The sequence below is a fragment of the Panthera uncia genome (assembly GCF_023721935.1).
Source record: "Panthera uncia isolate 11264 chromosome A1 unlocalized genomic scaffold, Puncia_PCG_1.0 HiC_scaffold_17, whole genome shotgun sequence".
NCBI lineage: Eukaryota > Metazoa > Chordata > Mammalia > Carnivora > Felidae > Panthera > Panthera uncia.
The window spans coordinates 89,663,018-89,673,768 of record NW_026057577.1 but is presented as its reverse complement, the minus strand read 5'-3'; the positions used below and the strand labels follow the sequence as shown (position 1 = coordinate 89,673,768).

At 50.3% G+C, this 10,751-nt stretch overlaps 1 protein-coding gene across 1 annotated transcript; it reads left to right on the top strand.

The window, feature by feature from the left end:
• The first annotated feature begins 344 nt into the window (after window positions 1-344).
• Window positions 345-6,385, top strand: MSX2 (msh homeobox 2). Its single transcript, XM_049647769.1, has 2 exons — window positions 345-823; window positions 4,665-6,385. Exons 1-2 carry the CDS (start codon window positions 445-447, stop codon window positions 5,087-5,089), a joined length of 804 nt encoding a protein of 267 aa, XP_049503726.1. The 5' UTR covers window positions 345-444; the 3' UTR covers window positions 5,090-6,385.
• Window positions 6,386-10,751: the final 4,366 nt, after the last annotated feature.

The following is a 10,751-nucleotide window of genomic DNA, read 5'->3' as shown; positions in this document are numbered from 1 at the left end:
GGTTGGGGAAAGTGGTGTGGGCGCGAGGTGCCTTTTTAAAAAGGGGTCAAAAGAGAGAAGAAATGGGACTCGGCGAACTTCCTCTTTAAATAATCGGCCTTAATTACGCCATGGACTTTTCAGTTTTGGCGTGATTATAACCCTTGAGGGATCGCCTAATAACAACTCTGCTGACTGCTCCTGTAATTAACTCCTAATTTATTTCAAACAGGAAAAAAAAAAAAAAGGCCCCAGCCTCTTCCTGGAGAGCCAATCAGACGCGAGCGTCTGTGGCGTCAGCGCCAGAGCCGGCGCGGATTGGCTGAGCCGGGTCTCCCACTTCCCCTTGGAGGAAAGGCACGGCTCCCGGCGCGCCCCTCCCGTCTCCCCCCAAAAAAGTTTGAGTCGCCGCTGCCGGGTTGCCAGCGGAGTCGCGCGCCGGGAGCTACGTAGGGCAGAGAAGTCATGGCTTCTCCGTCCAAAGGCAATGACCTGTTTTCGTCTGATGAGGAGGGCCCGGCGATGGTGGCTGGGCCGGGCCCGGGGCCTGGGGGCGCGGAGGGGGCCGCGGAGGAGCGCCGCGTCAAGGTCTCCAGCCTGCCCTTCAGCGTGGAGGCGCTCATGTCGGACAAGAAGCCGCCCAAGGAGGCGTCCCCACTGCCAGCCGAAAGCGCCTCGGCCGGGGCCACCCTGCGGCCGCTGCTGCTGCCGGGACACGGCGCCCGGGAAGCTCACAGCCCCGGGCCGCTGGTCAAGCCCTTCGAGACCGCCTCGGTGAAGTCGGAGAACTCAGAAGACGGAGCCGCGTGGATGCAGGAACCCGGCAGATATTCGCCGCCTCCAAGTGAGTGAGCGTCCGAGCCGGACAAGGGGTAGGCGGGGGCCGGTGTCACAGACTGGGGGAGGGGGGGGGGACGGAGACCCCCTCTGCACTACACGCCCGGGAAAGCAAGCCTAGGAGTTCTGGCTTCGTATCCGCGCATCGCGTGTTCGCGATCCCCTAGCTGTGCAAAGTATCCGACACAACTGAGGAGTCGCTGGTCTTTGAAGGGCGAATCCTAGCTGGTTCGCCGGGTCGCTGGGTTATCGGTTTCTCTGGTCCTCGGCCCCGCGCTCCAACCATTTTGCTCACTTTTGGTTCACCGTCCAGCGGGTTTCTGTCCCAAGAATGAAGGGGAATACACTTTTAATGAGCACGCGAATGTGTGCCGGGCAGAGGCGGAGGTGCCTTACCTCCTTTCAAAGTTTACAACCCAGCGGGATGTGCCCTTATCTTAAAGATAGACTGGCAGAAATCTAACCCCCGGCATTGGGTAGAAATCATTACCGTCCTCTGGGTCCCGATCCCCGGAAGGGATGGCGGCAGAGGCTGGTGCCAAGGCGAAAAGTCTCCCTGTCCCCGCAGCCAGTACCTTCGCAGGGAGCGGGCTGGGGTCAGGCGCGCGGGGCGCGGGCTCCGCTTGGCTCATAGTAATAATTAACAGCATTCCAGCAGCGCTTGAGATTTCTACAAAGTGATGCTCATTAGTTCACCAGACCCTGATCATTGCTGGAACCCCAAGTGTAGGCGGAGGCACAGGACCGGTGGTTACCCCCTTTACAGACAACACCAGGCTTTAGGAGGACTGGACTTGCTTGACCCGGGTCACCAACAATGGCTGAATCGGGCAAAGGGTCCTGGTGTCCAAACTCTGCTCCTCTGCATGGTGCCCTGACCGCCTTTGATCCCTTTCCCCAAAGAAACCAAGAGGAGGTCCACACACCTGCACCCCGCTTCCTGCCAATGAGGCAAGACTTGGCCATGCAGGCCTAGGAGAATTTATTTCTCCTCCAGCCTTAGCATTTATTTTTGGGCCTGGGTCCTTTTGCATTTGGAGAAGTCATTCCCTATAGACTCTTTAATTTTTATCTCCTAGCCTTTACAATTTCCCTACCCAGTGCACCTTTAGAAAAGGTGAGAAAGAGGGGGTCTGCGGAGGGACCTTTTCCAAAGCCTGTAGAATCACACCTTTCTCCATTCTCATCAGTCAGCCCTCAGGACTCGAGATGCATAGTATTTTGTGAACAAAACAAGGCCATATACCCAGGCCTCAGTGGCTGTCCCCTCTGGCATAGCTCTCCACCCTGTTAGAAACTCCGAAAGATTCAAAGGGTGTGGAGATTCAGGACTCAAAGAATTTAAACTCAAGTTTGCACAGTGCTTTATAGCACTTTTCACCATATTATCTTATCTGATCTCTGTGTGGCTGCAGCCGGCCTCCTGGTAACAGAGAAGGACATTTCAGCAGAGTTCAGAGGAATCTGCACACACTGTGTTTGGGCTTGACCAAAAAACAAAAAAACAACCTTGGGAATATTTGATGATCACCTATCTGGTGTGGCAGACAGGGCTCTGGGCATTCTAAAATGTAGCACTCTGAGCCACACTACACGGTATTTACCCATTTTCTTGATGGTGAGATAGAGGCTCAGAAACTTTAAGAAACTTAATTTGTTAGACAAATATTGAGTGCCCATGGATTTCTAGGCCTGGGTCGATGTCCATGAACACATCAAGGATTCAGGCCTTACAGAGAGTGGTGTCCAGAGATCAGAAATCCTCACTTCCTTAGGCCTTCAGGTCCTGGGATGGCAATTCCCCACTTGCTCTGTAAACAACCCCCCCTCCCCACTCTGTGGAGATGAGCTTCCCTGCTAGGGGGTAAGGCAGTTTGGGGCTCTGGGTATGACCTTCAGGAGAGAAAAATCCAAGATTCTGGAGAAGGGATTTAATTTAAAAACAAAAAGTGGTTCATTTGGTGCTTTGGGCCTAGAAATGGCAGTGGGAGCCCTGGGGCAGGAGCCTGGGGCAGGAGCCTGGGGCAGGAGCCTGGGGCAGGAGGGAGCCACCTGCCTGGCCAGGTTTGTTATTTGGAGGAAGTAGGGTAACTGCTGTTTTGCTTTGTATAAACCGCATCCATCCTTTGACTGGTTTAGAGAGGGGAGGCGAGGTAGGGAGTGTTGAGAGGAAGCCTCTGGACTTTACGGCTATGATACACGTGTGCAATCCCTGTAGCTCGGGGTTTTATCATTCAAATGCAGCCTCTAGAGCGGCCAGGATGACTGTTCGGGGCACAGATTTCTTCCAAACAGAGAGTAGGCTCAGGCGTAGACTCTAGGAGCTTGGTTCTGACTTGCGACAGCTGGGTCCTCCAGAGAGCTAGGTCAGGTTTGGGAAGGGTGAAAGCGGGTCTCTGAGTCTCCCCACGGTGTTGTTAGTTTATTTGTAAATTACGAAGTAGGTGCCGCCCCCCCCCCCCCCAGTTTATTTAGGGATTTGCCTACGCAAAAATCTACACTCCTGTGGTAGTTTCTTACCCATCCCTCACCCAGATTTCTGGTTTTGATTGATTGCAGAACCTACTACTTGCTTTTCAGTCCCGAAAATGATGCTTCATAATGTCACATTAGGACAAACCCAGTTCTTGTTGGAAATGGAGGCTGGGTGGGACTTGTTGTATCACCCTCAAGTATGAAGTGTAAACTCTTTCTTGGGCCATCGAAGTAACTAAACAAGAAATGTGACATTCTCCCCGTGAGTACTTTGGAGTTACTACTGTGGCTACTTTGGGAAAATTAGCATAGCTCGTAAAAGCCAAATGCAGAAAATTAATTGTTTAGCATTCTGCCTCTCAGCTCCACACTCTTGCCCCCGCCTCCCTTTAAGGAGAAGAAGCCCCAAGTTAGTTGAATACCATGGAATCACAAAGATGCCCCATGCTATGACTTCCTATAATTGAATCCATTTTAAATATGGAGTTTGGATGCCTTTGGCATACCTTTGTTTTGCTTGTTACTCCCTCTTTCTAAATCCTGGCGACAAACTAATCGTTTACACATTTGCTCTAAACCAGAGAATGGGTAGGGATGATAAGATGTCATCACATGCTCTCAACTCAGAGGCAGCATGATTTCCCCTGACATTTACATTTATGAGCGAGCTAATTTTTCCCTCCTTCTTAGTAAACTTTATATTACAGAAGCACCAGGCCAAGAAACTTACCCCACGTTCAGGTCTGTAAAATGATGTTCAGGTTGTATAATCTGTAGACTGGATGGAATGTCAGCTGCATGGCTGTTTATTGCATGGGGCTGCTCCCAATCCAGAGATGCTATTAATTTACCGCAGACCTTATCTGCACGATTATCCTTCATAAATATGCTGATGCGCTCCAACTTTTCCCGGTGTAGAGAGGGGACCAGCGCAGTTTATAGGACCCTTTTCATTTTTCTTCTTATGGGATTATCTCAGCATTGTAGAGAAGTGACGATTATCATGAATCCCCCCCCCCCCCCCCTTTTTAAAGACCAGAGAAATGAAGCTCAGAGGACGTGGGTTTTGTTTCTCAGAGAACATTCAGCTCCCTTGGCTTAGGAAGGGTCCGCTTATAGATAATTCTATTTCCATTATCCATTATGCTGTAGGTTCCCATATAGATAGTTCTATGCACTGTTAAAATCCCAAGCTTTTTGTAAGAAGACTCAGTTTTTTAAATCAAGCAATTTATCCACTTAAATATGGTACTTCTCCCACAGTTTTGACAGAGGTCCCTTTCTGAAAGATGAAGAGAGGAAGGCCTGTGCAGGGGTGGACACACCTGGAGAGAAAGCCACGTTTGCTAATTCCCTCCCTCTCTGTTCTCTAGGACACATGAGCCCCACCACCTGCACCCTGCGGAAACACAAGACCAATCGGAAGCCACGAACCCCCTTTACCACGTCCCAGCTCCTCGCTCTGGAGCGCAAGTTCCGCCAGAAACAGTACCTCTCCATTGCAGAGCGCGCAGAGTTCTCCAGCTCTCTGAACCTCACAGAGACCCAGGTCAAAATCTGGTTCCAGAACCGAAGGGCCAAGGCAAAAAGACTGCAGGAGGCAGAACTGGAGAAGCTGAAAATGGCTGCAAAACCTATGCTGCCCTCTGGCTTCAGCCTCCCTTTCCCCATCAACTCACCCCTGCAAGCAGCATCCATATACGGAGCGTCCTACCCCTTCCATAGACCTGTCCTCCCCATCCCGCCTGTTGGACTCTATGCGACTCCAGTCGGATACGGCATGTACCATCTATCCTAAGGAAGACCAGCTCCATAGACTCCACGATGGATGTTTGTTTAAATGGGTCCCCCCTCCCTCTCCAAGAAGGCTGTACCAAGCCGATACTCCTGCTCCGCAAACTTTGCATGCACCACCCTAAGTGGCTAGGCCCACAGGGCCACCGACATAGTTCGAATTTCTTTAGGCTGGAGGCACCAAGTCCCATTTTCTTGGTGTAATCTTCTAGATGCCCCCTTCTCCTTTCACAAAGATTGGCTCTGATGGTTTTTATATATAAATATATATGTAATAAAATATAATACATTTTTATACAGCAGACGTAAAAATTCAGATTATTTTGAAAGGCAAAATTTATATGCATAGTATCTATACTTTTTTTCTATGTATCACCTTCCTAAAAGAGTCCATTTGTTCTTTCTTAGAGGAGGCACAAATTATTCGCTAAAATTGCTGACATTGGGTGATTTTGATGGGATGATTGCCTTCTGCTTATGGAAAACAAAGATTAGAATTAGAAACACGCCTAGGAATTAGATAATGGAGAGATTCCTCAAGAAGACGGGGACACATCATGTTTTTGCATTTTTACACGCATTAAAAAACACATTAGGTACTACCATATTTGGCCCTGTATTTTTCCCTCTTTCTACACTGTTACAGATTGTTAAAGTTTTAACCTTTTTTTTTTTTTTGTAAGATCGATAAAAGGGGGTTGGGGATGAGAAGAGTCCTAAGGATGCCTTGGGGTAAGGTGGGACTTGGAAGTAACTTCCTAATTCCTCTCAAGGCTGTTGCTTAACTCCATTTCAGATAATTGGAGAGTACAAAGTTAAGGCCTGTCGGGGAGAATTGACGGGTTCTGTGAAATACTACGTACCAGTCAGTCCTCACACATTGCAAAGGTGACTGGGGGGCGGGGAGTGTAGTTAATTCTCTGCTTAAAAAAAAAAAAAAATCTTGTAACCATTACCTATATGCTGAATATTCTTGAACAATGAATAGATCCAGAAAGAAAAACAAATCCTGCTTTCTCTGTGTACCTGTTGTATGTGCTAAACTTATTAGAAAAATTTATATACTTTTTAACATGTTGGGGGCAGAGGGGAAAGCCATGTTTTGACTTGCTAAAAAATGGCCTTGTCAAACAGCCCATTTAGCTCCTGGTACTTCCATCTTTCTATCAATCTCCCCCCTCCCCCCACCCCCACCCAGTATACTTTTATCCCTTTGAAAGGGTGCCTTGTATAATTTTATATATTTTATTGAAGAGTTATTTCTTATCTCTTATTCTGAATTAAATTAAACATTTGTTTTATTGCAGTAAAGTTTGTCCAAACAATTATTTTAAAGGGTGCTCTCTGTTCTTAGCTGGGTTCAACTCCAAAATGCCCCCAAGACTGGGGGAGGGGGCTGGTGATTTTTATTAGGATGTTAGTGTGAATCAATGAAGAGTTGTGCCCAGATTCAGCCTGGGTTGGGGGAGTCGATCGCAAATAGCGAACCAAGTACTTGGAGATCATTCCTCTGGCAGCTTGTGTTAGTTGTGGAAAAGAAATGGAATTGCTGTTCGGTTTTTCAAACTCTAGTGAAAGATGAGCTTAGAAGTGGTGGTGGTGGGGGGGGGTCCAGGGATCTGAGAGGTTGGTAGATGATCAAGGGAAAATCTTGAACTTGAAATCTGCCAGCTACCAAAAGGGCAACCGATTTAAAACTGGGGGGAAGGGACCTATAGCTCTTTGCAAATGGGGATTGTAACTAGATGCATTCCCTGGGTTGGGAGGTGGGGGTGGTTGCCTGCTGCCCTTTCAGGAGTGTGTCAAATCGCATTCCGTTTACCATTCCTCACTCCTTCCAAGGAGATGGACCCCGAACAAATGCTCTTTTCGGTTTGAAGGGGGAAGGTGGTTCATTCAAGCCCCGTTTGCTTTGCAGCCTCCCTTTCCACTGGGTACAGAACGGGGTCAGGCTTGGGTTTTGAGGCATCACCATTAAAGAAAGAAAAAAATCGCAGTGGGTGAGGGAGGCCGAGACGGATCTTAAATTCCGCTTTTTATTGCACAAACAAATCCGAAGTGGCTACTGATGATACCTTTCTGAGGTCTGTTTTCGGATGAGAAACGACGGTGGCCCCGGGAACGCGGGCAGAAGGGAATCGAGAACTTCAGGCTGCGGAAGCGGAGGGTAGGCAGATAGATGCCGGGCATCGACTAGGACTGGCGCTTTTCCGTCTCACGTTTTCACTGCGCCGACACCCCGTTTGGAGGTGGGCGCCAGAGACTGCATTTTCCCGCCAGGCGGAAGCTCCCGCGGGTCGGGCGACGAGTCTGAGATCTCCCAGCTCCAGCGCGGAGCGAGAACCGAGCCCACAGACCTGCTTCCAAGCTGGGGGCCGACTTCTGGCCGCTGCACCGCTGCGCTCCGGAGCTGAGCCCCGGGAGCGTCCCAAACCTCCCCAGTTTTCGCCTCTGCCACCCCGATGGGCCTCTTAATCCCAGCCCGGAATCCAACCGCCACGTTGGGTCCCTAATTAGCCCGTCCACCGAGCTTCCTTCCCGGCGCCGCTCGACCCCGCAGCCTCGGGCGATCTCAATCCCGGTTGGGGGATCCGGAGACCGCAGCTCCGGGTTAAGACAGCTTGCCCTCTGGAGGAGGGGTTCGCACGCAAACCAGGGTGCGATCAGGAGAATTGAGACTGCGACCTGCGTGGCCGATGGGGTGGATTGGAAACGGTCTGGGCGACTGCGCATTAGCCCAATCGCCCCAAATCCCAAAGGAAAACTGAGGCCGGGAGCGAGAAAAAAAGATGTGGCTCAGGCTCAAGCATACACATCCCAGCGCTACCAGGTGGATGGGGTTACCGAGGCGAGGATGCGGCAGGGCTGCGGGGACCTCGACCACAGCCAGAGGCCCCCGGGGCCCAGGCGGTGCGGCTGACTCTGCGCCTCCCTTCTAACCTGCCCCGTGTTCGGGTTAGCGGTCGCCTTGGTCCCCACCTCGGTCAGGCTCTGTGCGCCAGGAGTTCCAGAGACTGGACTGACAACCTGAGGCAGCAGGAGAACCCTGATATTCACCTGGGACCCGCGAAGCCGTGCCTTGGGACTTAAAGCCGAAGATGCCAGTCCTCCCGTACTTTCAACGCTTTCACCAAACTTTTCTAGAAAGACAGCTCTGCTTTGGGGAAAGAGGGGAAGAAGAAAGGAGAGGAAATCACATTTATTGAGCTCCTGCTCAGTGCGGACAGAAGTAGGCATTTCCTCGCACATTTCATCGAATCCTTGCACACTCCTTGGGGATGTGTTATTGATGCCATTTCATAGATGAGAAAACCGAGGCTCAGAGAGGGTACTCACTAAGGTCACAGAGCCAGTAAGTGACAGCAGCAGAACTGAGGCCTAAGCATGAGCCTGGTGGAGGGCACGAGGGCTCGCAAAGACAGGCCCTGCAGAGGCTGTCTTAGACATAACGTGGGGGTCTCCAGAGCTCCCCGGATTCCCAAACCCGGAGAGCTCATCTCCGGAGCATTACTCTCCATCCCTTTCCCCACCTCACTTTGGCCAGCGGGGCTTTCCCTATCCCTAGGGACCTGGGACTCAGCCTCCCCACCCTCCCCATCCCTGCACCCCTGCGGAGGCGATGCTGGGGTAGGGCCGGCAGGAGGTAGGCAGCGAGGGCCTGGCTGGCTGGGAGCAGGCATTGGCAAAACGTCTGCCTGACCTGACTGAAAAGAGGATCCTTGCCTTTGAGCAGAACCTTGTCTGACCGAATGAAAACTCCCACGGCCATTCTTTGCTATAAAAGCCGCTCATTTGCCACGGGTTGGAGAGGCCATTCCCCAACCCCCACTCCCTCTCCATTGCTGGGTTTGGAATAAACATAAACCTCATTTATAAAAGAACCCACGTCAGACACACACACACACACACACACACACACACACACACCCTGAAATCACAGGGCCCAGTTGGTGAAGTTGATTGTGCCTGTGTCCTTCTTCAGTGTAAAAAAAAAAAAAAAAAAAAAAGATTTCCAGATTGGTGATGCTGTAGGCCTCTTTAATGAAATTGGTCAGACAGCAATGAAGAAAAGTCGGCTGTCAACTCCTGGACCCCTCTCCCCCTGTCCTACCCTACCCCACCCCCTCACCTCCTCCTTACTAGAAACTAAATAAAAAGCAGTAAAATTACTTTCCGAAATAGCCCGCTTCAAAGCAGAACAGAGTACCCGGCTTCGGGAGTCCTGAGTCTTGCCTTGATAAGGTTCATAATAATCAAATCCGAACTCCATCCACCTCCTCTGACTCTTGCCAACCTCCTCCGGACCCCTCTGCATTTGTTGATGAAAACACTTTGATGTCCTGAGTTCTCCAAACAATTATTATTATAATTTTAAACAACCTGGTATTTTCCATTACTAACGGCTCGGGCTTTGAAGTTACACCTCGTAATTTCCTAAATTAAATAAATCATTTTAAGTTTGCACTGGGAGGCTTTTAATAGCGGAGAAAGGAATATCATTATCTTATTGAGACCCAATTGTGGTGGCTCCAGCTTGGCTGTAGCTGGGGGCAAAGTAGGCTCACTCTAACAGACATACTTTATTAACCTCCCATAACTCTTGAAAGAACATTTTTATATTTTCTTTGATTTCCCCCCTCCCTCTCTTGTTTTAAAGCTGTCCCAACCTTTAATTAGTGCCTAATATGAAAAGCATTATTTTTTTAATGCTATGTAATTTACCAGCGGCAACAGGCCAACTTAACAATTGTTTATTAGACTTGGTTTTTCACACAGGGCAAAGAATGCCTCTCCAAACCCAACTTTTCATGGGTGGTTGCACTAATTAATACAGTGTCTGAGGCTCCTAGGGGGTTTTTTAATATTGAAGCCTATGGGGGCGGAAGGGGGTTTTAGAAGTCCAGCTCCTGCCGACGACGTTCTCGCTCTGATTTCTTTCATGCTGTTTTGATCCTGTCTGTGGAGTCAGCACAGACAGAAAGTGTTCCCTGGCTCCGGAGACTCCGGGGATCCCGAGGCAACGGCCCCCAGGAACCCCAGCACCTCCACTTGTGATTCATGGCCCGTGGGGCCCAAGCTTGGGATGCAGGGAGCCCGTTGATCACCCTGGGCTTGGGGCGTGGACCCCCTTATCCAGCCAGGAGGGAGAAAGAGCTGGCTTGGGGCTGGGGCTGGGCTGGAGTTGGGCTGCTGGGGGCAAATGCCCGGGGCCTCCCAGGCACCAGGTGATGCTTGGCTCGGGGCACCGAACTGGCAGAAAAGGAGGCAGGGCCTGGGATGGAAGAGGGTGAAGCTGGGGAGGGACCCAGGCCAGCAGGGCATCCTCTTCGTCCTTCTCACTTCTTTCTCTTCTGTCTTCCCCAGTCTTTGTCTCTCATTCCCCATCTCGTCTTTAGTTTCTTCCCTCCCCTGTTGCCCCCTCTTTCTTGTTCTTTTCTTTGCTATCTCTTTCAGTTCCCTCTCCTCAACTTTCATTTTTTTTCATGTTCATCCCACTTTACATCTTTAATTTTTTTTCTTCTCTCTACTTTCCTACTATCTGTACAATTCCTCTAACGTGCTCTCCTTCTAAACTTTATTTTCTTCTCTTTCTGCCACCTTGCTCCCCTGTTGTTGCATCTCTCCATATCCCCCCCCCCCCCCCCCCCCCTTTTTTTTTCTTCCCC

Bases quoted from the DNA above. Each gene is read 5' to 3' on its own strand.
- MSX2 (XM_049647769.1), top strand. From the start codon at position 445: ATGGCTTCTCCGTCCAAAGGCAATGACCTGTTTTCGTCTGATGAGGAG. The intron at 824-4,664 runs GTGAGTGAGCGT...TCTGTTCTCTAG, and splicing joins CAGATATTCGCCGCCTCCAA to GACACATGAGCCCCACCACC.